Source organism: Cucurbita maxima, unplaced genomic scaffold (genome assembly GCF_002738345.1).
Source record: "Cucurbita maxima cultivar Rimu unplaced genomic scaffold, Cmax_1.0 Cma_Scf00028, whole genome shotgun sequence".
Classification (NCBI taxonomy): Eukaryota; Viridiplantae; Streptophyta; class Magnoliopsida; order Cucurbitales; family Cucurbitaceae; genus Cucurbita; species Cucurbita maxima.
The window spans coordinates 838,703-866,340 of NW_019272044.1; the positions used below are offsets into that span (position 1 = coordinate 838,703).

At 40.3% G+C, this 27,638-nt stretch overlaps 2 protein-coding genes across 4 annotated transcripts; one reads left to right on the forward strand and one right to left on the reverse strand.

Annotated features, from left to right (window-relative positions):
* Nucleotides 1-328: 328 nt before the first annotated feature.
* LOC111500226 (kinesin-like protein KIN-12F) lies at nt 329-6,305 on the reverse strand. 2 transcript variants are annotated; one of them, XM_023151908.1, is made up of 15 exons: nt 5,936-6,305; nt 5,794-5,856; nt 5,532-5,666; nt 5,304-5,387; nt 5,076-5,201; nt 4,934-4,993; nt 4,798-4,851; nt 4,614-4,706; nt 4,392-4,487; nt 4,130-4,278; nt 3,884-4,033; nt 3,666-3,795; nt 2,637-3,572; nt 1,638-2,408; nt 329-790 (listed from the first exon to the last, which is right to left on the reverse strand). In XM_023151908.1, exons 1-15 carry the CDS (start codon nt 6,209-6,211, stop codon nt 536-538), a joined length of 3,378 nt encoding a protein of 1,125 aa, XP_023007676.1. In that variant the 5' UTR covers nt 6,212-6,305; the 3' UTR covers nt 329-535. The 2 variants fall into 2 exon arrangements, with proteins under 2 accessions (XP_023007676.1, XP_023007675.1); XM_023151907.1 differs by having other exon boundaries at nt 1,638-2,411; nt 5,936-6,304.
* A 7,123-nt stretch (nt 6,306-13,428) lies between these two features.
* Nucleotides 13,429-15,149, forward strand: LOC111465051. 2 transcript variants are annotated; one of them, XM_023109313.1, is made up of 2 exons: nt 13,429-13,574; nt 13,823-15,149. In XM_023109313.1, the coding sequence occupies exon 2, from the start codon at nt 13,831-13,833 to the stop codon at nt 14,950-14,952; it is 1,122 nt and encodes a 373-aa protein (XP_022965081.1). In that variant the 5' UTR covers nt 13,429-13,574; nt 13,823-13,830; the 3' UTR covers nt 14,953-15,149. The 2 variants fall into 2 exon arrangements, with proteins under 2 accessions (XP_022965081.1, XP_022965082.1); XM_023109314.1 differs by having other exon boundaries at nt 13,429-13,546.
* Nucleotides 15,150-27,638: the final 12,489 nt, after the last annotated feature.

A 27,638-nucleotide genomic window follows, 5' to 3' on the forward strand; every position in this document is an offset into this window, starting at 1 on the left:
TGGCAACACGTGTCGATTTTCAATTCACGTATCCGACTTCAATGTCCCGTGTTCGAAACCTAATTCCGACTAAAAGAGCTACTACTTCAACAAATTCTACCGATCCAAAAATATAATTGAAACATACCTGTAGTTTCACCGCTTGAGTTTTTAACAACAATGCCCGTGAAGAGAGAGACATTTGAATTAAGCTTTAAAGAGTCACCATTGAGGGCAACAACCAACAATCATCACGGGTTACATTTAGAGGTCGTGCATGAATTAAACTTGTTTGTTGTGCCCGAGTTGTTTGCTGAGGCGTGCCGAAACCAAGCACATAGTGCAGACATGGGTTGGGGAACTTTGAATAAATTATACTAATAATTAAAGAATCATCTCATCCATACAATACACAATGGAAAACCAATACCAAAAGCAAACAATGACACATAAATCAATCAATCTCACATGACCCAAGTAGGGTTCTCTCTTCTTCTGATGCAGCAGCCCCTCCCCCTTTGTACAAAACCAAAGTAGGTTCAAAAACTGGATTATGTTAGTAGTGCTGCTCTTGATATATAGCTCCAAATTCTGATCTCCAAGCTTGATCGTCGTCTACGTACGAGGCTCTCTTGTCGGTTCCAAGGTCGGTGTGATCCTGATGATACAGTGGTTCGAGAGCAGAAGCTGGCAATTTACTCTCTGCAAGGTACTGCTTCATTGTAATCATCTCCATCTTATGCTTTCTTTTGAGTTTCTCCATTTGCTTCTTCAACTTCTCGTTTTCTTGTTGAACTGATGTAAAGTTCTCCTGTGTTTATTAACAAGAAAATGTCGTATTAAGGAAATAAAGAGGAATGAACCTCAATCTAAATAGATCCATCGAAGAATTGGCTTTGAAAGAGAAATTGCTCACGGGAGCACAACAAAATTCCTTCCATTCATAAATGAACTAGAAACTCAAGCAAAAGAAGCAATTGGACCTGATACGGCTTTAACCGCTCTTAGGACCGAAACGAATGGAAAAAATAGGGAAATCTTAGGACCGAAACGAATGGAAAAAATAGGGAAATCTTAGGACCGAATCAAATGGAAAACTGGGGACTCAGTCAAAAAGTCTTCCTCTACTTCTCGGTAGGATTCAATAGAAAAAGAACTTAGTCGACAAAATAGAAAAAGAACTTAGTCGACAAAAGAAAAGAAGCTTAATCGACATCAATCACTCTTAGGAAACTAGGCTGGACAAACTACGGGGCTACTCAATCAGACAACCAGACTGTCCATCCAGACCAGATTCCTATACTCACACAGAGACTTGCTTGCTTCCAAGACTTGACTGGTAGGATTCAGAATAGAAAAAAGGAGGGGAGTTATGCTTACAATAGAAAGCTGGCCCGAAACAAAAAAAAAGGAACTTAGTCGATATCGACCCCTCTTAAGAAACTAGGCTGGACAAACTATGAGGCTACTCAATTAGACGACCAGACTGTCCATCCAGACCAGATTACTCTACTCACTCAGAGACTTGCTTGCAAAATTTGACTACTACTCGACGAGAGAGAAATACCTCTTAAAGGCTGTCCGATTATGATAATGATTTCATTTTTACTTCCGTTTGTTCTATGTACACACAAATAATACGTAAGGTTAAGTGTTACCTCTGCAACTGATGCTGAATGTTCTGCTTCTCTAAGCCTAACAAGAAGTTCCCCAGCAGCATGGACAGCTTCAGCAGTGTCTCTAAGTTGAACCCTGAGGCCTTTGTTTTCCTTTTTCAAGAATTCTCTCTCTCTGTCCCTCTCAAATCTCAGAGCTGAAAGCTCAGCAGCGAGGGATTTAGAAAAGCGAGAACCATGTCCTTTGGAACCAGCTTTTTGTGCAGCCCTTTTAACCTCAGCTATCCCTCCCATGATGGCACGGTGCTTTCCAACCAACTCATTATATTTCTCTTGCAATTCAGCATAATGCTCAACAAATCTAGCATGTCCAAGAACAGATCTGTGAAGGGCATCCTCCAGCTCCTCATTGCACTTCTTCTCTGAATTCAGTTCATTCTCCACCTTCTCTGCACGCCGTCGAATGGATTCCAAATCGACTCTCAGTTCATCAGTTAATGAAATCCAATCACTCTCCATTTCTGTCCATCTCTCCCTTTCCTTTTCAAGTTCCTCCTCGTTAATAGTTTGACAACCTCCTCCTCCTAGACCACTTTTTCTGAGTTGGATGGACCGTGACAACAATAGCGAGGACCTTAGCTTGTCAGTTGACTTGTTAGTAGAAACATCAGCAAATGCCTGCAGCTTACTCCTTAAATTTTGGATTTCTTTAACAAGTTCTTCCTTCTCAGACACATCACTGAAGCCATTATTATTCTCATTGTCCCGAACCTCCTGCACTTCCTTTATTTCACATTTCTCTTGTTCACTCTTCTGCTGAATATTCCATATATATAGAATGTCAGAAGCTGTTATATAAACCATATATTCAATATGATACTAATATTCCAAACATCTGGTTTGGATAAACCTACATTATTCAAATACCATATTTATCTTGCGTTATAACATGAAAACTGTTAACCCTCTTAATTCTCTAAAAAGAATGGTAAAAAAAATTAGTGACAATTATATAGCTGCTTTTAAATGAAGTGTATATACCTTTTCAAGATCCCTCCCCTCGTTGAATCCTACGAGTTCCTTGGAGCTACTCAGGACTAAACTATTGTCATTCTTGGTGATTCTTCTTTGACAAGATGAACAAAGCTGATGGGGAGAAGATATAGCGATGGGGTTATCTTCTTCCAATGTTTGAAGAGACGGTACAGGTTTGTTAACATCTGGACATGATTTTCGTGCCAGATGTTCAAAGGAAAAGGATACTGAAGATTTGTTTAATGCTGAGCTTTGCTGGTGATAATCAATTATCTTCAAACCTCTTTGAAGACTTGCTGCCAATGACTCAGTAGGATCTTCAAATGTACTACTAGATCGCAGGGAGGATCTGATGTTCTTACTCTGACTCAAGGACTGCCTCAGTACATCTTTATTAAACTTAAAGCTGTCTGACATCTTTTCATGGTGGTCAGCTAAACTAGGTGCAACGACCAAACTTTTCCTTTGAGAATTTCCAATTTTCGGAGACTCAGACAATGGTGGATCTTCAAGATTAGGGAAGTGACATATTGAGCTGACAGAAATACTCCTCTGATTGTTCACAGGTTCAGGAACCATGGAATCATGAAAAGTTTCTTCTGGGTTTATTTCTTCAATTGTTTGGGGATAACTTACTTCATCATCACTCATTGAACATGAAGCAAAACTTTCTTCTACGGAGGAAAACTGAAGTGAATCTCTATTATCAGAGCTATCTTCAGAAAAGCTATGGACCTTATCCAGTTGCTGATGCAATTCCATCACATCTTCCTCATTACAATTAACCTCTTCGTCTGAATCATTATCAATGCATGGCAAAATCAGAGAGCGATTGATATTAACTCTTAAGTGATTCAGGCTGTCTCGTACATTAGGCCCTTGAAAGTAGCCAGTTTTTGGAACTGACTTTCCTGAGTTGGTATTTGCTCTTATTAGTTCTTCCTGTAATCAGACAAAAGGTAAAGTTTGGTTTGAACCAGAAAATTATTTCAAACATATAAATCATTTTCTAAGATTGAATTAATGAAAACTTACCTTTAATTGACGAATTTGATCACTAAGATCATTTACGTCATCTTCCTTTATTTCATTTATGACTGGTCGATTCTGAACTGATTTCAATCGTTGTCCAAATCTCAATGTCCTTAATGTTTCACCTGAAAAGCTGTATTTTATACAAGCAAAGATACTTTAACATTCATGGACAGTTTAGGGTGCTTTGAGACAAAAAAAACTTAATAGACGATATGTACTTGTTATATGGAGAGATTGCACAAATAACTGTGAGCTTGGCGTTGCCCCCCAATGACTCTCTTAATAAATGGGTCAAGCAGGAGCTTCTGTACAAACGCTCTTCAGATGTTCTTAATTCAGTTTCTTTAGCTAGTGAATCGATCAAGTGCCTGCACCAACATAATGAAAGCAACAGTTACCACGTTTGTAAGAAAATGGATAAACTCTGATACTCCAGAAACACCACCAATCATTGTTTCTCATACCCGAGCCGTGACATAGACTTCTTCAAAATCTTGTCTTCCCTTGTGGATTGTCTACCCATGGCATCGCTTACATTCCTTTCTAATCCAGCAAGATCAACAAGGTTGATTCTGCTCGTCTTGGAACTACCAAAACACTTGGATGAAGTTTCCTGCATCCAAAAATATGATGCAAATTTGCATGTCTCAGCCAGCTGAATCACACTATGATAAGAGACTAACGAAACAGAAGAACAACTAAAACAAAAATGACATATCAAGGTACCTTGCACCATGACTCAATGATGAAAGTAAACACAATATGAGACCTAGAGCTCTTAGAATTTATAGTGGTTGCTCCGACTTTTCTACTTGAAAGTCCCTGCATTGTAATAGAGAAAAGTAAGCAAATGAAACCTGAATTGTGATGGTTGAAAACAAAGGAAGAATAACACCAAAACTTAAAATAAAAAAGAAACAAAAAAAAAGGTTAGTTTCCATTCCCCACCTTGATAAGAATCTGAGTTACATCATCGTAGCTTGTCACATATTCCTCTGTGACATTTTCCACATACAGTCCATTCTTTGCATCATCCTTAATCTGGGGTGAAATATTGCAAAAGTTTATATCAATGCTCAGAAGTTGCATAAAACACCAATGACAAAAGAATGTTGAAGACAACCAAGCTAACCTTAAGGTTTCTCAGGGAAGGATCAAGCAAATCCCCAATTTGTTCATTAAATATCTGGAATGGGAATCAATGCAGAAGAAGGTTACAGATAGATTTTAAAAAACGGTATAGAAAAAGTCAATAAAGTAATCCATACCTCAACGAAAGAACAACGACACTGGTAATTTATCAGTTTTCCTTCAGAGTTCTCTTGTTCCTGAGGTGATAACCAGAATATTAAAAATTGAGCTATGGAACCTAATTGAATTGATATAGAAAGGGAATGAATGGATGCCCACTTTTTGAATCTCTGAAAACAGCATTTGAAAGATGCGAGGAGCAAGGCCTTGGTTACTGAAGGGTGAAGGATCCTCAACCATGGCACTCGGGGGACCCCACATTGTGAATGTTTTACCACTTCCTGTCTGTTAAGATTCAATTGAAGCAATACAACAAACTGCGAATTAGCTTGTCAATCTTCCACCTTGTGATATTATGGATTGTAGAACATAAGATTCAACTATTACCTGACCATATGACATGATGGAAGTGTTATAACCAGCTAACGCATCTTTCACTAGCGGAATTCCGATCTTCGAAAAGATATCTTCCTAAAAAAATTTAACCAAACAATGCTGTGAGAATCAAGCTACTTCAACATCACAATTTAGTTACTTCAAACATATTTCTTTCCTTAGATCCTAAATTAATAATTTCTGAGACAGGATATAAAGAGTAAGGATTAAACGCAGTACCTGTTTCGAATCTGAATCGAAAACTGAATCGAATGAAAATTTACGGTCCTGAAATGTCAATTCATCTGAAGAAATCTTCTTCACCGTCCTTTCCATTTCCTTCTCTCTATCATTAGGTCTAATCCTCACAACAACCTATATATAAATCCACCACCGCCGTCACAAAAGAAGAGCAAATAAAGACCGTAAACATTCATCAAATAATCAAATCAAGAACAAATCATAGATCTACAGAGCGAACATAACGTAAACTTCAACATACCTTAATCGGCTGATAAGTAGGGGTAGGAACTTCATACTGGCCGTCTGATTGGACAACTTCATCCTAAGAGTTCGTCGTGAAAAGAAAAATCAGTAGATCTCTTTCAACAGAAGTGAAATTCGCCGAAGAAAATTACGCATACCTTCAGATCAAGATTGGAATCTGGAGGCAAAGCATCGTGAGGAGAATTCCGGATACCGGACTTGGAAACGATCGTGGAAATTCGGTCGTCCTTGACAGGAATGTTCGGGTCAGTAGGAGGCATATTTTCAGAATTTGAATGGGGAAGCTTCTTAGAAAAGGAGGAAATTAGTTTTTTCTTGGAAGAGATGGATCGAGGAAGGAGGTTTCTGAAGGAAGAGGCAGATATGCCTCCCAAGAAACCAGTCTCCATTGATTCTGCTGTATTCGACTTCATTGTTTCTGATTCTGAAACAAATTGAAGCTTTCAAAACAGAATAAGAGAGAGAAAGAGAGAGAGAGAGAGAGAGTTCAAATTGCGAAATGCGAGAAAGCGAAGGGTTTTGATGAAGAAGAAAGCAAATGATGGACGAACTGACCGTTGGGAATTTGAAATCAAATTAAAATTTGAATTGCTGAATGTAATTACCAAAGTACCCATTCATCCCTTCTATGGAAGACGATTTAATTAATTTAAATATGATTTATGTTATTTTCTTGTTTTAATATGAAATTATTTTTGTTTTTTTAATATATAGTTTAGAGTAAGCTTAAGTGTCTAATCCTATGTATTAATTATAATATTATTTTATCTAAAGAAGTAAAAAATTTCATAGATAAAAAAAAAAAGGTAAAATAAAAAGCTCATAATTTTTTTAAAGAAAATTAAATATTGGACATCTTCCTTCATATATGATATCAGTATATATGTGAGTGTGTGGTTTTAAAAAATGCCTATTTTTATTGTAAATAAATTATAAATTCACAAAATTGGAAATATTTAAACTTTTCAGTATTTATAAAATTATATTTAATAATTGACCGTCTTTGTTTTTTAAATAAAGGCAACTCAAGGTGCGCGCCTCTTGGAGCCTCATAGATCAGAGAGGAGGACTAAATAGACATTTTACCTTCTCCAAATAACTAGCCGTTAGAAAGGGAATTCCAAGCTGTCGCCGTCTTGTACTTTAAATTTTTGTTAAATTTGTAGAATATGTTTTAAAACATTTTCAAAATTAATAAAAATAGCTTTAAATTTTATTTTTAAATTTTTTATTTTGCTAGAGGAAACCGGTTAATAATTTATCTAAAATATATCTTTAAATTTTTAATTCTTTTTTTAAAATACTAACTTTATAAATATTAAATTTTTTTAAAATTTAGAGATAAATATAATAAATATTAATTTTCTCCGCTATTTATTTTCTACTCATATGTGAGATTTGACTGGGGAGGGGAATGAAAAATCATTTGTACGGGTATAGAAACATCTTACTAGTAGACGCGTTTTAAAAATCTTAAGGAAATTCGTGGGATTGGACTATTGCCTGTAAAATTTTTAAAACTAAAAAAATATTTTAAAAAACTTGTTATTTTGAGTATTTAATTAGAAATTCTTATTATTTTGTTATTTTGAGTATTTCTAGTTCGAGAAGGGTTGGATGTGTGATACTTCTCCAACAGCCCACGTATGCGCACATGGATCTATCAGACGGACTCGTTGGATGACATGGATCTATCAGGGTTGGATGTGTGATACTTCTCCACACACAGCCCACGTATGTACCCCTAGGCATGACTCATTGGACAAAATGTGTAGACGGTTACCAAATACCATAGAGAAAAAGACCTGCATGATATCATGACGAACATAGATACTGAAGATATGCATGACGTAACATAGTAAAACATCATTAGTATAGTATAATCTATAACAGAGCTTCACATGACATGCATAGTACAACAAACGTAGCCTTTCATATCATACATAACATGACATTCTAGGATATCACATACATAAATAACATGTCATCACATAACATTCCTAATTTTGTCGCATAGTGGGGCCACGGGCATGCATCATCATACATCATACAATTCTTTCAACCAACAAACAATAGAGTCACTTGTTTAGTCTTGGTCGAAGTCCCTAAATATTTTATCGCTTGTCCGGGATTGTTCTTCTACGTTCAATTTAACCTATACGGACCCATGACACAACAATACAATATATTAACGAGCTTACTTTAGCTTAAAAGTATTAAATACTCACAATTTTTAGCTTAAAAACACTTAATTTGAATAAATAGAAGTCTTACTAACGTCAAATGCTCTTATTAAGGTAAAAAACAGCTTTAGGAGGGTCGATATCTTATCGAGCCAAATAAGCTAGATTCACGCCGAATATGATATCAGCGGCAGCTCGAGATACAAAATTATTATTATTTTATTTTATCTAACTACGGTTACAAATACCTTTACTGTTAGTTTTGAAGAGATACAGTAATAGTGTTTCAAAAATATGATATTGATAGTAAGTATATTTTTTAATTTTTTAAAAATTTGATGGATATTATGAAAATTCTTTAAAATTTAAGGGTACTTGTCCTTCAAGTATGGGTAAAAATATTTTTGAAATTGTTTTAGAAAGAAATAGAAAAGAAAGAAAATACAATTTGGACATCGAGCGATATTGCCCGAAAGAACCACCTTGTCGATAAGAAGCTTTTTCACTTTTATTTTTCCTTCGCTTGATAGAGAGAAAACACTAAAGAAGAGGAAAGTTTTCAGTAATTCCCGGTGTAGAAGACAAGGTATTCGTGTAAGTCAAAACCCTAATCGAGAGTACAGCAACCCATATGCACTTACTAGCAATGCACGACACGACAAAGTAGTCCAACCTAGCAACGAGCACATCCACATTGAAGCCCAACCCCTATACACGTGACTCCAACTCAGTGAAGATGCGCTAGCTCTCCACATCCACGAGCACGTGACCCAAATACCAAAGAATAATTGTATTGATATGAATCAAGGTATCAATCATGTAATATAAACTTTAAGAAAGATGTGAAGAGAATATTGTTCAAATTATCACAAGATGTTGCAATTCATGCAACATTTGAGAAGGATAAATGGGTGGTTACAAATTTTGGGTGGATGATAATCGAGAGTTATGATGTTTTTTTAAATGTATTTTAAGACTTTTATTTACTTTAAGGTTACATTTATTTACCGGTTAATTATCATCATAAAATATGAAATTATAACTCATATATGTTGTTTTTATAAGGTAAGCTTGAAAAAGGTAATAAAAAGAGCATTCATTTAGCCAAGGGCCAAGTTTCTTTTTTATTTTAGATTACATGTTTAGAATCATTCAAGATTTAAATGATCGATCTTGCTTGTGGAGTGATTTCAATCTCAAACTAAGTGTTCTTGCCATGAGATATTTGATCAACAAAGTAATTCAAATCTTACTTTTCCTTGAGTGATTCCTTATCATTTTGAGATTCGGCAATCATATGAAATGAAATCAAATTTATTTCAGGGTTTTAGCATTTGTGAATTTGTGGTTCCTTCCTTACTCTTTGCCCGCTCGTTCGATATTTGTTCATCATTTTAGCAACACTATTTTGTCTTTACCCTAACGAACATTGTCCTCATTAATCTGATTCTCTTAGTCCCACGTAAGGATTTGAATACTGACATGTCCTACTTTTCCTTCTTTCCTTCATTGTAAGAGCTCAAACATTAGATCTTCAAATCAGTTTGATTTTCAACTTCAACTTTCCACTTCGGGAAGGTTGCAAACACATATGGTTGTATTTCAAGAAATAAACTCATACCTTCTTGGCTAAGTAATGAAACTGGAGATCGTTTCCCAAACATCTGTATAGACCATTTCCAATGGTACTTTTTTTGGTTCTCTCGTAATCTTTGTGAAGCTAAGTCATTTCTGTTTGCCCATATCATAACTCTCACTGAGACCCATATCAAATGATTTAAGACTTTCTAAATTTTTTTTTGCCACCAACATCTTCATTTCTTTAAAGTTCATATGTCCAAGTCTATTATACCATAGACTTGAACTGGGAGCACTCTTAGCAACAACAATCATATTTATACACGAAAATTAGTTTGAGTTGAAAACGACAATCTTGCTTTCTTAAAGACTAGGCATGTTTCATGTAATTGGTACGAGTGCATGATTTTGGGCAGCCTCGTAGCTCTTATCTTATTCTCTCCTATCATTTTGAGTGCAAGAAAATTCACGTGCCCAAGTCTTATATGTCATAGCCAAGATGGGTTTACGAATGCCGTTAATAGAGAGGTGGACTAGCGCATCTCCAATTGTTTTGCGATCACTTGACTTTCATCAATATGAATTTGCTTTTGTTGAACATCTTGAAGAACGAGCCGACTAACTCCACCTTTCCACCTTTTGTAATGTTATGATTCATTAAATTTATCTATCCTAGACTTTGGGAATTTGTAATCATTTCATGATGCTCTATGAAAAAGTTGTACCATAGAGACATGATTCTAACCTACTTTTGTTTGTCCTTCAAAATTATAATCCATTTCAAATAGATATTATTTCTTTGTTGCAATATACGGTAATTCCGACAAGCATTAACTACAAATGTTCATATAATTCGAGAAGTAAGTTAATCTAAATTACCTAACCCAAACCGTAAAGGTTAGGTTGAGTTAATTGGTTATTTATTTAGGACTATTATGAAAGTCAAGAACATTTGATTTTTGTAATAGATCATACTGATGCATTTTGACTCCTGAATGTTTGATGTTTGAGTTTTATGAAATTATAATTATTAACGTAGATAAATATAATTTTTTAAAATAATTAAAAAAACATGACAACTTAATCCAACCCAACGTGAAAATATAGGGTAGGGTTGGGTTAGGTTAGGTTGGGTTGTGAACCTTATTCAGGTAGTTCGAGTCACTGACCAAACCAACTCGAAATTTCTGATTAGTCCAAAAGATTCCTTAGACCAAACTCAACCAATATATTCTACGATTAGTGGTTAGTTCATCAACTCCAACTACTAAGAAAAATCTAAACAAAATACTCAAAAGTCTGTCACGAAATGCCTAAACCTAGTCAATAAACTCTCGAAACTAACCACGTTAATTATATATAATTTTAATTAGCAACAAGAAATGCCAACATAATCAAAGAAAATAATCTCCTCAAAAATTAAGACAAAAACTAATTTTTTTTTTTTAATTTAAAAATCTGGTAACGTCGAGAATCAAACGATTAACTTTTTAGATGATAATCGATTCTTTATCCAGCTACGATCTATTCCCGTGTAAAGTTAAAATTGATAGAACTAAAATTGAAGTTTTCGGGGTAGGTTTGAAGCGTTTTTGATATATCATATATAGTACAAAGTTCCACAAATGCTCCAATGAGAGGGAGTTTTTGGTACTAAAAAAGTGAGAAATGTTCATCAAAGCAAAAGTAAAAAGACAGCAACAACAGAGTCAGACAATATTTGAAACCTCATAAACAAAATTCTCATTCATTATTTCTGTCAACAATCATATCATCTCTTCCCCACACCCACTTTATCAAAATACATTAAATGAATCATGACATTAACCTTGAACCGTATCTCCACACGGTACAAAAGCTAGCATCGTTCTTACTACCAATAAACTTGTTAGGCTTCTTAAGTCATCCTTGTCATGGGTGTCTACTAGGTTCTTCGAGCATCTAGATGTCTAAATCTCGTCTTTTGTTTTTAAGATGTTTAGGACTAACACCTCGAGATTAATCCAAAGACATGTTATGGTACTCAATTAAACTAGAAACTCAATCCTAAAAGACATCTCGGCACCTAGCTAAACAAGCTTCATAAAGTCTATCGATGAAACTTTTCCCACCACCCAACAGTTTTACTCTGGAGTGCCAACCAACTTCCGCCTTGGTTCATTCCCGAACCACATCTTACTTGGAGATGTACTACTCTGATACCATTTGTAACGACCTATATCTAAGATTTAGATTAGGATTCGAAATCTAGATTTGACACTTGATTGCCCTAAAATTCCCTTGCATTCTCTACAATATGGTCACGTTACTTACACCTTCTTTCAAAAAGTGAATACTTTAAAAGTGAAGACTATCCCCACAAACCAACACAAATCTTTTCAACATGTTTTGTCTTCACTCACAAGTATCTTAGAGAAGTTTCACAAGTCACCCAACATAAAATTGCTCAAAACAAAACATGTTTAACTATGAAGATCTTGTGATTGAGTCACTAAAAAAGAACATACACCTTGTTTATAGGTCAAGACTTTCAATCATTTTTAACCATTTATTAGTTATCTTATCCTTAAAATTGCTCTCATTTGACCATGGTCCGATAGAGTAGAGTTATTTACCCACTTCACTATTTTAATAACCAAGAACAAAACCTTAAGCCGCTGACCGTAAAAGCCAACAGGTCAGTTTTCCTCATAGTAAAAAGTCTCACTCAACCCGAGGGAGACCTTTCATTGCTTTCGACTTTAGAATACCTTCACTCTTGCCTCCAATTGTGTCATTGGTGTCCTTAACAACTTCATCTCAATGCTCATAATATCATCCAATTTGTAGTTGTGACTCAACTGTTTGCGCCCAGCTCACGGTTCGACTTCACCGTGCCAACCGATCATCTTTGTAATTTGTGTGAGATCTCATGTCGATTGGGCAGAAGAACGAAAAATCTTTATAAGGATGTGAAAAATTTTCCCTAGTAGACGCATTTAAAAACTTTAAGAGGAAGACCGAAAGAAAAAACCTAAAGAAGAAAACGCCTGCTAGTTGTGGATTGTTACAAATAGTATCAGACCTAGCATCAGGTGATGTCTTAGCAAGGAGGCTAAGCCCCGAATGGGGGTGGACATGAGGCGGTGTGCTAGTAAGGACACTAGTCTCAAAAAGGTGGATTGGGGGTCCCTCATCAATTGGAGAAAGGAACGAACGTCAGCTAGGACGTTGAACCCTGAAGAGGGTAGATTGTGAGATCCCACATTGGTTAGGTTGTTACAGTTCGTCTCCTTTGAGAATCTCACCATTCGATCGTCTCGATTAAACCTTTAACAATAGCACCAAGACTCAACTAATAGTTAGCTCGATTTCTTCTCCAATTAAATACTCGTTTTCAACATGAGCGAGTTAGGCTTATTCGTTTCACTTAGATTCTATGTAGACCACCGTAGATGCATAGTCATCATGCATCGTTCACCACTCAAACTAACCCACGCAACCGAAAGCGAAAAAGAACAAATAAATTTGAACATTTTCTAAAGTTGTTCATATGTTTTTAATATACACAAGCAATGGAGGTGTATAGCATATTTCCATAGCCAAAGCCCACAGAAAATAAGGAAATTCCAACACTTTTTCTCTCATCATCATATTTTAAAACCTTTCTTCATCAATAATTAAACAAAGGCAGCGATGTTGATCATTCAAAACCTGAGCCAAGCACTCACAAAAGAGCAATCAAAACACTCTGTACATCAAAACAGAGTCACTACTCTGAAACTGCCTTCAAAATTGCTCTCATTGGTCAAATATGAGCCCCACGCGTCCGCCTTTTGGATCCTAAAAACCCACAAAAATTCCCTAATATATATACCCCAAAGCCCATCCATTTTCCACTATCAACCCGATTTCCACCAACATACAAACAAACAGAGCCGTTCTTCATTTTACTTTCTTTTCATTTCGTGTTCTTGCCTTGGGATTGTCTTCGATTCATTTCGCTTGGTAAATTCTTGTAGAATTCTGTTTCTGGGTATGCGTTTTTGATAATCTGCTACTCATTTCTGTGTATTTCGTTTTAGGGTTTTGCTTATTTTTAACTTTTAGCTTCTGGGTTCATACTTTTTAGTCGACCCATCTTCAGTTTCGAGGTTTTTTGCATGTGGGTGTTCATAATTTCTGTTTATTCGCCTCTGATTTGGGTTTTTTTTGGCGTTTTTCTTTGTATTTGCTGTGAAAAACTGGAGAAATTGAAGCTTATCTGATAGGAATTTGGTGCAGGTGTTTGAATGGCTTCCCCTGTTGAGAATTTGGGTGTTGTAGAGGAAGAGAAAAAGGAATGTATTGGTGTTCTTGAGGTGTTTGTTCACCAAGCAAGAGATATTCACAATATATGCATTTACCACAAGCAAGATGTGTATGCAAAGCTTTCCTTTACAACACATCCTGAAAACTCTGTATCCACCAAAACCATCAATGGTGGTGGGAAGAATCCTGTGTTTAACGAGCGTGTTCGTCTCGATGTTCCGATGATCGATACGACGCTCAAATGTGAGATATGGATGTTGAGTAGGGTCAAGAATTATCTTGAAGATCAGTTGCTTGGTTTTGCTTTGATCCCTTTAACAGAAGTTGTTGTTGTGAATGGAAAGTTAGAGAAAGAATTCAGTCTTTCGTCGACCGATTTGTTCCATTCTCCAGCCGGGTTCGTGCTGCTTTCACTTTCGTATAATGGAGCTTTTCCAGAAGTCATGGCAATCCCGGTCGTTGAAACAATTGTAGAGGTCGAAGATTCGGATGTAACCGAGCCACATCCAAGTGATTTGGATATGATCGAATTCCCCAATCCAAAGATTGCGAATGAAGATCAGATAATGGTGTCTGAGTATTTTGGTATCCCGTGCTCGAATCTAGATTCTGAATCTTCTGAGAGCTTGACTATTTCTGAAGTTGAAAATCATGGTATTCCCGTTGTCGAAAGCTTTCCAATGTTGAACGACAAGTCGAGTGAAGAAGATTCGAAGATCGATTCTCCACCGAACAATGTGCAAAATGATACGGTTTCTTCACCTTCGTTGTCGAAAGCTCAAGCCAGTTCAAATGGCACAGCTGATAAAGAAGAAACGGCTGAAAGTGGTGAGGTTAATGGTTCCTCTAGTGACAAAATTACAAAGCCTTTAGTTTCTGTAAGCGTTGAGCCGCCAGAGGACAAGGTAGTGCAGCAAGACATTGTGGATATGTACATGAAAAGTATGCAACAATTCACTGAGTCATTGGCAAAGATGAAGCTTCCTTTAGATATCGACACCAACGGCTCTCCAAGTTCAACTACCTCGAGCTCCGACCCGAACCTAAAATCTCCCAAGAACAGTGGTTCCCGTGTGTTTTACGGGAGCAGGGCGTTCTTCTAATCGAGCGAGTTCATCAACTTTAGATCTTAGGATGAGGCAGCTAAAACGAGTTTGTTTTGTGTTTTGTTTCTTTTGAGAATGTTTTTTTTTTGGTTAAGAAAAAAGGTTTGTCTCTTGGTTTTGTGTTGGTATTGGTGTTAGTTTTGATATGAACAATATTTGATAAGCTTTTTAATGGGTAATGAAATCAAATTTAATCAATAATTAGAGTTATAATAAGGTGAAGTAATGATGGAGTTAATCATATAATTGAAATGAGGGTCCCACAAGCACATGGCCATAGGGTGAAAAAGGTGGTGGGGCCCAAACCCAAAGCATAAAAGCTTAAAAATCAAATATGGACACATTGTGTGGGCATGTGATTAATGTATTACTTTTGCTTTCAAATAATTGTTATGTTTTTTTCTTCTCAACTCTTTTACCCTCTCAAGTATAGCTATCGAGCTCACGACTACGACACTCAACGGTTAGGTTCAGTATGTTAGAAATCACGACTCTCTACAATAGTATGATATTGCTCACTTTGAGTGATAAGCTCTCATGACTTTGCTTTGGGTTTTTCCAAAAGTCCTCATATCAGTGTAGATGCAGTATTTTACATATAAACCCACGATTATTCCATAAATTAGCCAATGTGAGACTCACTCCCTTTTAAAAGCAAAGACTAAGATAATAAACGTACTCTTTGACGGCGGTCTGTAGAACTTATAAATTAGCCAATGTGAGACTCACTCCCAACAATCCTCAACACGGTATATTTTCTAAAAGCAAAGACTAAGAGAATAAACCTAATCTTTGACGACGATCCGTACCACTTATAAAAAAGAGATGGTTGTGGCACTAAGTACTTTTGTGTACCTCAGATATTGTCCTTTTTAGGCTTTTCTTCTGGGATTATCTCCAAAATTTTAAAACGTGTCTATTAGAGATAGGTTTTCACGGTTTCATTACCCTCTCCCACCAATGTGGGATCTCACAACTCAGCTCATGCGCAACCCTACCCCATTATGTTGTGGGTGGACAAAACTGTGATATCCCACATTGGTTGGGAAGGAGAATAAAACACCCTTTAGAAGAGTGTGGAAACCTTCCCCTAGTATTTGCGTTTTAAAGCCTTGAGTGGATGCTCGAAAGGGAAAGCTCAAAGAGGACAATATTTGTAGCAGTAGATCTGGGTCGTTATAGAAATACTAAAATTAAAAAGTCAAAAGTTAAAATCAGCTAACTCGAACAATCTTAAAAAATTGTTTGGGTATTTTAATATTTAAATAATTAAAATATTATTTTGTATTTTTATACAAAAAGCACTAAAAAGTAGAAATTTCCTCCCACATATAAAAAATATTATATAATAAATATTAAAAGAATAGTGAGTGGTGTGGAAGAATCTAATGATAGAAATGTCGTGCCTGACAAAACCGACATAACCAACCCAAACTACGTTGGTCCTGGCCGGTCTGGTTGGTCTAAATTGGATGGCTCTTGCCTTTTTCATTTATGTCTCTACCATTTGCCTAAACCAATCAAAAATATTATTCAATCTCCTCGTGTTCAACGTTAATCGATATTATCCTCTTTTGACTTTTCCTTTTCAACCTCTTCTATAACATTTTAAAATGCATCGCTTAGATAGACGTTTCCATTTCTTTATAAAAAATGTTTTATTCTCCTCTCCAACTGATATGGAATATCACAATGGGTAAGTACCAGTCCACGTGTTTTAACAGTGAATTCAAGAAATCGAAGCATCCAATATAATATACTTGAAAAATTGAAGAAAATGAAGTTAAAACATCACTGTTTAGGTTGTAGCATCGAGACACTACGATATATAGACAAAATAAATAAATAAATAAATAAAATAAAATAAAGGAGGGTATGAGTTTCCATAGTGATAGACATGAAAGATTTACTCGAGCGATATGGGATCGATTATTAATAAAGTTGATTTTATAATACTTCAAGAGGCTCGAGAGTGGACAATCATGAAGGTGATGTGCCAAGGAGATGATCGAAGTCACAAAGTCAAAACACTAATGGGCGCCAACTTTGAAGCTACTAACACAAGGCCGCACACGGATGACACAAACAAAGTCGAGACCGATAGCAATATGAAGTTGGTGGCTTAGAGTTTTTCCATACATTCACTATTCTTTCACTTTGGTTACTCAATTTGAAATTTGTTGGGTAACATAACTTTTTAACCCTTAAATTTTAAGGACCGTTTTCATTTAACCGTTTCAAACTGTTATACTTTTACCTATCGAGTTTTGACTTGAATCTTCACGTGATCCATCCATAGAGTTGTTACACTTTAACTGTTTCATTTTTATTTTGTAATTTGTTCAAGATTTTACACTTTTCTCTTAAGTTTCGACTAATTAATTAGCTGAAACTTAACCCGAACAACAAAAAGTAAGTATTAAAGAAAACATAAGGGTAAAAGTGTAAAATTATTAAACCAAGGAAAAAATAAAAATTAAATAAAAAACGGAAGAGTAGTAATGTAATATTCTGAAATCTAAGAACCAAACTAATACTAAATTTGAAACCTAGAGATCAAAATAAGTGTAACAACCCAAGTCCGCCCCTAGTGGATATTGTTCTTTAAGGTTTTTAAAACGCAGTTTGCTAGGAAAGGTCTCCACACTCATATAAGGGTGTTTTGCTATCCTCTCCAACCAATGTGGGATCTCACAATCCACCTGCTTCTGAGCCCAGAGTTCTCGCTGGCACTCGTTTCTTTCTCCAATCGATATGGGACACCCACCAAATCCACCTCCTTTAAAGCCCATCGTCCTTGCTGGCAACATCACCACATGTCCACCCCCTTCAGGGCTCAGCCTCCTCGTTGGCACATCACCCGATGTCTAGTTCTGATACCATCTGTAACAGCCCAAGCCCACCATTAGTAAATATTGTTCTCTCTAAACTTTCTCTTTTGAGCTTTCCCTCAAGGTTTTTAAAATACGTGTCCTCGGGGGAGGTTTCCACACCCTCGTAAAGGGTGTTTTATTCTCCTCCCTAACCGATGTGGAATCTCACAATAAGTAACTTTCCCCATCTCGTTTTAGTCTTTGAAAATATTGAATAGAAATATATTTCAATCCTTCCATAAACTTTCTACCTTGAGCCAGACCTAAATGTCGAAGTCAAAACACTAATGGGCGCCAACCTTCAAGCTACTAACACAAGCCCGCACGCTGATGACACAAACAAAGTTGACACCCAAAGCGATATGCATTCACACTTCTTTCACTTTGGTTACTCAATTTCAAATTTTTTGGGCAACATAACTTTTTAGCCCTTAAATTTTAAGCCGTGTCAAACAGTTATATTTTTACCTATCGAGTTTTGATTTAGTTGTTTCAAACCGTTATATTTTTACCCATTGAGTTTTGAATTGGATTTTCACCTGACCCGTAGAGTTGTTACATTTAACTATCTCATTTTTATTTGGTAATTTGTTCAAGTTTTTACACTTTTCCCTTTAAGTTTTCGCTAATTAATTAGCTGAAACTTAAGGCAAGTATAAAATCATTAAACCAATAAAAAAATAAAAAGTAACCTAAAAACTTAAATAGGACAACGTAATATTTTGAAATGTAACATTTTGAAATCTAAGAACCAAATGAAACTAAATTTAAAATTCAATAATACAAGTAGAATTTATAGGGATCGTTAGAACATGTTAGCATGTAAGCATTCCTTACTTTAGAGGGATGAAATATGCATGTTTAAGACTACGTAAGGATAATTTTGACTAAGAATACATTGCCGGTATGATATAAAATTACTAAAATGCCCCTATGATGAGATTTGAGATTAATGTTGTTTTAAATGTTTTCTACTTTGTTAGAAAGAAGGATGTGCTTTTGTGATCTATGTTTGGGACGATTGATGAATGTTATCTTCCGTTGAGCTTGTTCGCATGACTGCTTTAGTTTATGCTTTCAATGATTTAGGTGTTTCATAAGATATATCCCTATTAAACTTGCACGATCTTATTGTCACGACCAAATTTTCGAGGCTTCGAGAATTCGGACCGTGACCAAAAAGACAAAGCCATAAAAAAAATTAAAAGGAGAGAAAAGTAGAGTGAAAGATAAAAATCCAATAAAATTAAAATAAACAAAACGAAGTTGTTTCAAATTTTAATACAAATTTTAAAAGGGAATGCAAAAGACTCCAAAACGACTAAAAACGAACTGACGTTCTGAAACAACCCCTTCTGTCATTGCATAGCTCTCAAACGCTCCTCCACCTAGACTGACAGCCTACGAACACCAGAAAAAGATAAAAACAATGGAAGAGTATAAAAGTTATAGTTAGTAAGCCACCTACTTATAGGCTCTCATCGCATTCTAGGCTTAACAAATTCTCACAAACTTCTCATTGGCTCTAGGATGTCTGGTTCTGGTCTTATCCTCTTGGGGCTATTATGGTTCTCCGTCCTTTCATTTAAACCCTATGAGTTCCTTATGTCAAGCTGTAAATGACCTGTGTCTCTCTACGAGGTGCTACCTCTGCATAGCTATCTGAGACAATTTTATCAAAGCTAAGTTGATTAGCTCAATTGGTTAGACTGTCGACCTAACAACGCACAGGTCTCAAAATCAAGTAGAAGAAAATGCAAAGCGCGTAAATACACATATCGGACCTCGATTTTTTGTTGAGCGAGTGATCAGGGAGACAACCACCTCTATGCAATACTCGATGCCTTACGAGGTCCAACTACAACGAATAGTTCTTGTTAATGCGCGTCAACCTACAAGGGTTGTGGCACGCCGTTGAGCCGGAGGAAGGAGAAACGATCGACTAGTGTTCCACTGTGAGTGTTCGCTCTTATCGGTGAAATAGGCGAGCAGCAAGAGCACCGACGATGGGTCCTCGACACGAAGGCAACAAACCATATAACGCAAGGTACGGGCACCTAAACCTTCCTGCTCTACAAAGACTACACACAAGGAAGATGGTGCACGGTTTGCCGGCAATCGAAGGCGTGAACAGGCTGTGCGATGGGTGTCTCACACAAGGAGGATGGTGCAGGTTTGTCGACAATCAAAGACGTGAATAGGCTGTGCGACGGTTGTCACATAGAAGGAGGATGGTGCACGGTTTACTGGCAATCGAAGGCGTGAACAGGCTGTGCGACGGGTGTCTCACACAAGGAGGATGGTGGACGGTTTGCCGGCAATAGAAGGCGTGAACAGGCTGTGCGACGGGTGTCTCATCGGCATCTTCCTTCTACTAGTCGATGACAAAAGCCTTCATGTGGCTGATCTTGCTGCGATTAAAGCGCATTGAAGCACGAGCGGAGGCCGAATGCGGGAAGATGCGAGCGTACGAGGCACCTGAACCTGAACTTTCCTACTCTACAAAGACTACACACGACGTACGAGAACCTGAACCTGAACTTTCTTGCTCTACAAAGACTACACACAAGGACAAAGACTACACACGACATATGGGCACCTGAACTTGAAATTTCCTGCTCTACAAAGACTACACACAAGGAGGATGGTGCACGGTTTGCCGACAATCGAAGGCGTGAACAGGCTGTGTTGTCTCATCGGCATCTTCCTTTTGCTAGTCGATGAAAAAAGCCACTTCATGTGGCTGATCTTGGTGCAAGCGAAAAAGTGAGGCGGCATAGGTGATTAAAGTGCATTCAAACGCGAGCAGAGGCCGAATACGGAAAGATGCGAGTGCTCTGCACGGACCGAGACGGAGAATTCACATCGGCCAGCGAGTTTCGATAAGTACTGTGACGAGCTCAGCTTGCAGCAGCACTTAATGGTGCCCTACTCCCCCAGCAAAACGGGGTTCTAGTTTTTTCACTATTGAATCCTGTTTTTGGTGTCTGACCGAATTTTCATATTTTCTGTATAATACTGAAGTGCGAATTACCCACATAACTTCTCAGGATTAACTCCTTCAGGAAAATTAAATTGCCTTAGTTCGTTTAGTTTAATTTGGTGGAGCATCAAAATAAGACCATCATCGGGACAGTAAGGTGCAGCAGCACCTAATGGTGCCCTACTCCCCCAGCAAAATGGGATGGTGGAGCATCAAAATAAGACCATTGTCGGGACAGCAAGGTCATTGCTGATGACGGTCGGGATGCCTGGGAGGTTTTGGGGAGAGGCAATAATGACAGTCGTCTACCTCAATCGGTTGCCAATGCAGAGCCTCGACGGGAAGATGCCACATGATGCCTTGTACAACAAGAAGCCAGTGGTACATCATCTCCGAATGTTTGACTGCATCGCATACATGAAGGTCACACGTCCCCACCTCGCCAAGCTCGATCCTAGGGGGCTAAAGGTTGTCTTCATCATCTACGAACCTGGGAGCAAGGTGTACATGCTCTATGATCCTGTGGGGGGATGAGCTCATGTGTCGCATGTTGTTTTTCACAGAATTTCGGTGAGAGAAAATTGGGAAAATGCGTAACAAAAAGGAGAGAGAAAAATAACTCTGATTGCGTTCAGGTTGTTTTATTTTCTGAACAAATCTCCTATTTAAAGTAAAAAGGATTCTAAAATTGGCTGGAGAGTGGCCAACTAAATCTGTGCCACTCCCTACAAAATTTGAGTCTAAAACTATGGTGATCCATTCGACGTGATTTGTCAAATGGTCAAACTGACGATTTTCTGAAATCGTGTGAATAAGAAAAACGGTAAAACTCAGGTTTTATCTAACAATCTCCTCCTAAAACCTGTAGTATATCTACCTTACTATTTGAACTCCGATCTTTGAGCGTAGTTCTTCAAATTTCACCCGCGCCAGGGACTTGGTGAAGATGTCTCCAAGTTGTTCTTCTGTTCGGATGTAATCAATTTTGATGAGCCCTCGATCTGCACATTCTCGAATGTAGTGGAATCTGATTTCTATGTGCTTGCTTCGTTCATGCAAAACTGGATTTTTGATCAGGGAGATCGTAGCTTTGTTGTCTACGTATAGCATTGGTGGATCACTTTCTCTCCCGATGAGTTCTTCCATTAGTCGCGCAAGCCAGATCCCTTGTGTTGCTGCCATCAAAGCGGCGATGTATTCTGCTTCAAAGGAAGACAAAGCAACTACCTTCTGTTTTGTTGATTGCCAGCAGATTGCGCCGCCTGAGAGAAAGTAGATCATTCCGCTAGTGCTCTTACGATCATCAACGTCACCGGCCATGTCACTATCACTGTAGCCAACTAGCTTGAGTTTCTCCTTTCCGCTCCCTGCGCAGTATCTTACACCCCAGCCTCTGGTTCCGGCTACATAGCGCAGGATACGCTTGACAGCCACTAAATGCTCCTCCCTAGGTGCTTCCATAAACCGGCTCACATATCCAACAGAATAAGCAAGATCAGGACGAGAGTTTACCAGATAGCGCAGACTCCCGACAATGCTGCGGTAATTGGTGGAGTCGACTGTCGTCGTAGTGCCAGCCTTCCTTAGTTGGAGTCGGGCCTCCATTGGTGTCCTTGTAGGATTACTGTCCACAAGTCCAGTTGTGTCCAGCAGCTTCTTTGCGTATGCACTTTGGCAGATGGAGATGCCGGTAGAATTCTGTTGCACTTCGATGCCGAGATAGTAGCTGAGCACGCCGAGATCGCTCATCTCGAAGTTTTTCGACATCTCCTTCTTGAACCTTCCGAGGACTTCCATGTCACCTCCAGTGATTATGAGGTCGTCGACGTACACTCCCACGATTAGTCGCTTCTTGTCATGGCCGTGCGTGTACATGCCATGCTCAGAGGCGCAACGTTTGAATTTCAGTGACAGTAAGGTACTGTCGAGCTTCGCGTTCCAGGCTCGTGGAGCTTGTCGAAGCCCGTAGAGTGCCTTGTGCAGGCGCAATACTTTATTGAGGTTGTTGTTATCCAGGAAGCCAGGTGGTTGTCGGACATAAACAGTCTCCTTCAGCTCTCCGTTAAGGAAAGCAGACTTTACGTCCATATGGTGAACCTCCCAAGAGTAATGTGCTGCAATTGCAAGTAAGAAACGAACGAATTCTAACCTTGCCACTGGCGCAAATACCTCTTCGAAGTCCACTCCTTGCTTCTGGACGTAGCCCTTCGCCACCAGACGGGCCTTGTGTTTCACAACTTCTCCTTTTTCGTTGCGCTTCAGTTTGAAAGCCCTTCGCCACCAGACGGGCCTTGTGTTTCACAACTTCTCCTTTTTCGTTGCGCTTCAGTTTGAAGGCCCTTCGCCACCAGACGGGCCTTGTGTTTCACAACTTCTCCTTTTTCGTTGCGCTTCAGTTTGAAGCCCCATTTGAGCCCTATGGCTTGGTGTCCCGGCGGCATATCCTCCAGACTCCACGTCTGATTTTCGGTGATGGATGTCATCTCCTCCTGCATTGCCTTCAGCCAGCACGGGTTCTTTTCTGCTTCGGCGAAGGTGTTCGGTTCATCTGCACTGATGGCATGTAGTTCGGCCACTTCTTCAAGCTCGCGCACTGCCAGTCCAGGTGGTTCACCTCCTCCTACTAGGTCGTCCATCCTCCGGTACCTGGCCTCCAGATTAGTATCGTGATCGGCATCCAGCGTCGAATCCGCAGTCCGTGGTGTTGCGAATTCCACTGGTTCAGGGGTTGCACCTGCTGGCGGCGGTGACGGCTGCTGATGCTGGGCTCCTCCTTCTTCCGGCTCAGTGACGAGGTACTTCACCGTAAATTGATTTGGATTATGGTTTGCCTCGATCACGTCATTCCACTGCCAGAAGGTACTTTCATCGAAGACGACGTCGCGAGACACGTGAGCTCGCCCCCCTACAGGATCATATAGTCTGTACGCCTTGCTCCCGGGTTCATAGCCGATAAAAACGACCTTCAGCCCCCTAGGATCGAGCTTGGCGAGGTGGGGACGTGTTACCTTCATGTAAGCGACGCAGCCGAACACGCGAAAATGATGTACCACTGGTTTTTTGTTGTACCAGGCCTCATATGGTGTCTTCCCGTCAAGGTTTCGGGTTGGTGACCGATTGAGGAGATATACGGCCGTCATTACTGCCTCTCCCCAGAATCTCCCAGGCATCCCGGCCGTCACCAACAATGACCTTGCTGTCCCGACGATGGTCTGATTCTGGCGCTCCACCACTCCGTTCTGTTGGGGGAGTAGGACGCCGTTAGGTGCCGTTGTATGCCGATTTCGTCACAGTACTTACCGAAACTTGTCGAGGTGAATTCTCCGCCTCGGTCTGTGCACAGCACTCGCATCTTCTTCTCACATTCGGCCTCCGCTCGCGCTTTAATGCACTTAACCGCCTCTGTCGCCTCACTTTTCGCTTGCAGCAGGGTCAGCCACATGAAGAGGCTTTTGTCATCGACTAACAGGAGGAAGAGACTCTTACTGCCTGGGGTCGCCGGCTTGATGGGCCCGCAGATATCGCCGTGTACAAGCTCCAACGGCTCATCGGCTCGATAGGATGTTCGAGACAGAAAGGGTGTGCGCCTCTGTTTGCCGATGAGGCACCCGTCGCACAGCTTGTTCACGCCTTTGATTGCTTGCAAACCGTGCACTAACTCCTCCTTCTGTAGTTTTTCTAGAGCAGGAAAGTTTAAATGCCCGTACCTTGCGTGCCACCTCCAAGATACCTCTTCGGTCTTGGCCGAGAGACTGACAGGTTGCTCTATCTGTAACTCCAGGATGTAAAGACGGTTTTTCGTGCACCTTGCCTGTGTGAGCAGCCGTCGTTGATTATCGCAAATTTTGAGTAGTCCGCGCTCGATGGAGATGAAACAGCCTGTCTCATCGAGTTGACCCAGGCTCACAAGGTTAGCCTTGAGCCTCGGGATGAAGTAGACGTCGGTCAGCTTGCGATGCTCGCCTCCCTTGCTGGCGAATAGGATGGTGCCGCGTCCTTCGATCTCGACGACGGATCCGTCGCCGAATTTCACCGTCCCGCGGATCCCCGAGTCGAGTTCGGAGAATGCAGATCTAGCCCCGGTCATATGGTTTGTTGCCCCTGTGTCTAGGATCCATCGCCGGTCCTTGTGTTGCTCGTCCCGCTCGCTGATCTGAGCGAACACTCACTCCTCCTTCTGTAGTTTTTCTAGAGCAGGAAAGTTTAAATGCCCGTACCTTGCGTGCCACCTCCAAGATACCTCTTCGGTCTTGGCCGAGAGACTAACAGGTTGCTCTATCTGTAACTCCAGAATGTAAAGACGGTTTTTCGTGCACCTTGCCTGTGTGAGAAGCCGTCGTTGATTATCGCAAATTTTGAGTAATCCGCGCTCGATGGAGATGAAACAGCCTGTCTCATCGAGTTGACCCAGGCTCACAAGGTTAGCCTTGAGCCTCGGGATGAAGTAGACGTCGGTCAGCTTGCGATGCTCGCCTCCCTTGCTGGCGAATAGGATGGTGCCGCGTCCTTCGATCTCGACGACGGATCCGTCGCCGAATTTCACCGTCCCGCGGATCCCCGAGTCGAGTTTGGAGAATGCAGATCTAGCCCCGGTCATATGGTTTGTTGCCCCTGTGTCTAGGATCCATCGCCGGTCCTTGTGTTGCTCGTCCCGCTCGCTGATCTGAGCGAACACTCGCTCCTCCTTCTGTAGTTTTTCTAGAGCAGGAAAGTTTAAATGCCCGTACCTTGCGTGCCACCTCCAAGATACCTCTTCGGTCTTGGCCGAGAGACTGACAGGTTGCTCTATCTGTAACTCCAGGATGTAAAGACGGTTTTTCGTGCACCTTGCCTGTGTGAGCAGCCGTCGTTGATTATCGCAAATTTTGAGTAATCCGCGCTCGATGGAGATGAAACAGCCTGTCTCATCTAGTTGACCCAGGCTCACAAGGTTAGCCTTGAGCCTCGGGATGAAGTAGACGTCGGTCAGCTTGCGATGCTCGCCTCCCTTGCTGGCGAATAGGATGGTGCCGCGTCCTTCGATCTCGACGACGGATCCGTCGCCGAATTTCACCGTCCCGCGGATCCCCGAGTCGAGTTCGGAGAATGCAGATCTAGCCCCGGTCATATGGTTTGTTGCCCCTGTGTCTAGGATCCATCGCCGGTCCTTGTGTTGCTCGTCCCGCTCGCTGATCTGAGCGAACACTCGCTCCTCCTCCAGTTGAATTGGCTCCCTAGCTGGTGCCACCTTTGCTACGCCTAGCTGAAGCTCTTTCTCGAGTTCAACCTCGTTGTTGATTACCTCCATTTCCGTGGATTTGGAATCGACAATGGGGACACATGCACTTAACCATGAAGAGAGCTGGCTCGTCCTCCTCGAATTGAGCCACATGGGCCTTTTCGGCCTTATCCTTGTTCCTAAGCTTGCTCCAGCAATTCCTGCTTAGGTGTCCTCTCTTCCCACAGTTCGAGCAGATTGGCCTGCCATTGGTCGACTCCTTCTTTTGATTCCCATCTTTCCCGCGCATGCGCCCGTGGGAGATCCATGGCTTCTTACCGTCCTTAAAGTGGTGATGTTGTTGGCGAGCCCCGTGATCCGCATTGAAAAATCATCGACAGATTCACCGTCCCTTAAAGTGGATCTCCGAGAGCTCCTTCCGCAACTGCTCGATGTTGGATTCCCGCACTCGCTGTACACCGACCCGACGGGATTTGATTCCCTCCCAGGCCGATTGCGCGGTGCGCTTGGTGGAGAGAGATGCCAGCATCTCTGGGGGCACAAATCATATAATATGACGGCAAACGCCAACCGATCCTCACGGTACTCAATCGTTTCTCCTTCCTCTGTGGCTCGACAGCATGCCATAACCCTCCCTTGCGCCTGTGAGTTGATGCGCATCAACAAGATCCATTCGTTATAATTGGACTTTGTCAATATTGGATACTGAACGACGGCAGTCGTTGTCTCCCTGATCACTTGCTCAACGATAACTTGACGCCCGTCATCACGGCGTCGGCCTCTTCGTGGCGGCGGTGATGGAGATGTGGGCACACGGCAACGGCGTGGAGGAGTGAGTGAGCCTGCTCGAGATGGGCCCCCACGATGTGTGTGTCTTTACACTTCGCATTTTCTTCTACTCGAACCTGAAACCTTTGTGATGTTAGGTCAAAGCTCCAACCACTTAAGCTATTCAACTTGTTTGTTGATAGGTTGGCTCCTCTGCAATGATATACACCGATCTTCAACTTGGCTCTGGTGAGAGGAAATTGGGAAAATGCGTAACAAAAAGGAGAGAGAAAAATAACTCTGACTGCGTTGTTTTATTTTCTGAACAAATCTCCTATTTAAAGTAAAAAGGATTCTAAAATTGGCTGGAGAGTGGCCAACTAAATCTGTGCCACTCCCTACCAAATTTGAGTCTAAAACTATGGTGATCCATTCGACGTGATTTGTCAAATGGTCAAACTGACGATTTTCTGAAATCGTGTGAATAAGAAAAACGGTAAAACTCAGGTTTTATCTAACATCGCACGACGTCATCTTCATTTCGACGAGAGCACCTTTTGGAAGTGGAACGACGTGACCGAGACAGACTAAAATCCAAATCAATTCAGGGTAGAGTACCTCATCAGCGAGCTTGGAGAAGGAGGAGCGCATCATCGGGAACCTTCACCGTCGCCAGTAGCTGCACCGAGCATGCCTATGCCAACCTCAACCACAACTCCGCCTGCCACCCCCTAAACCAATGGAGTTCGCAACATCACGTACTGCAGATTCGACGCTGGATGCCGATCACGATGATGATCTGGTGGCCAGGTATCGGAGGATGGAAGACCTAGTGAGAGGA

Bases quoted from the DNA above. Each gene is read 5' to 3' on its own strand.
- LOC111500226 (XM_023151907.1), bottom strand. From the start codon at position 6,211: ATGAAGTCGAATACAGCAGAATCAATGGAGACTGGTTTCTTGGGAGGC. The intron at 4,279-4,391 runs GTACCTTGATAT...TTTTGGATGCAG, and splicing joins TCATTGAGTCATGGTGCAAG to GAAACTTCATCCAAGTGTTT. The intron at 3,796-3,883 runs GTACATATCGTC...TATAAAATACAG, and splicing joins GCAATCTCTCCATATAACAA to CTTTTCAGGTGAAACATTAA.
- LOC111465051 (XM_023109313.1), top strand. From the start codon at position 13,831: ATGGCTTCCCCTGTTGAGAATTTGGGTGTTGTAGAGGAAGAGAAAAAG.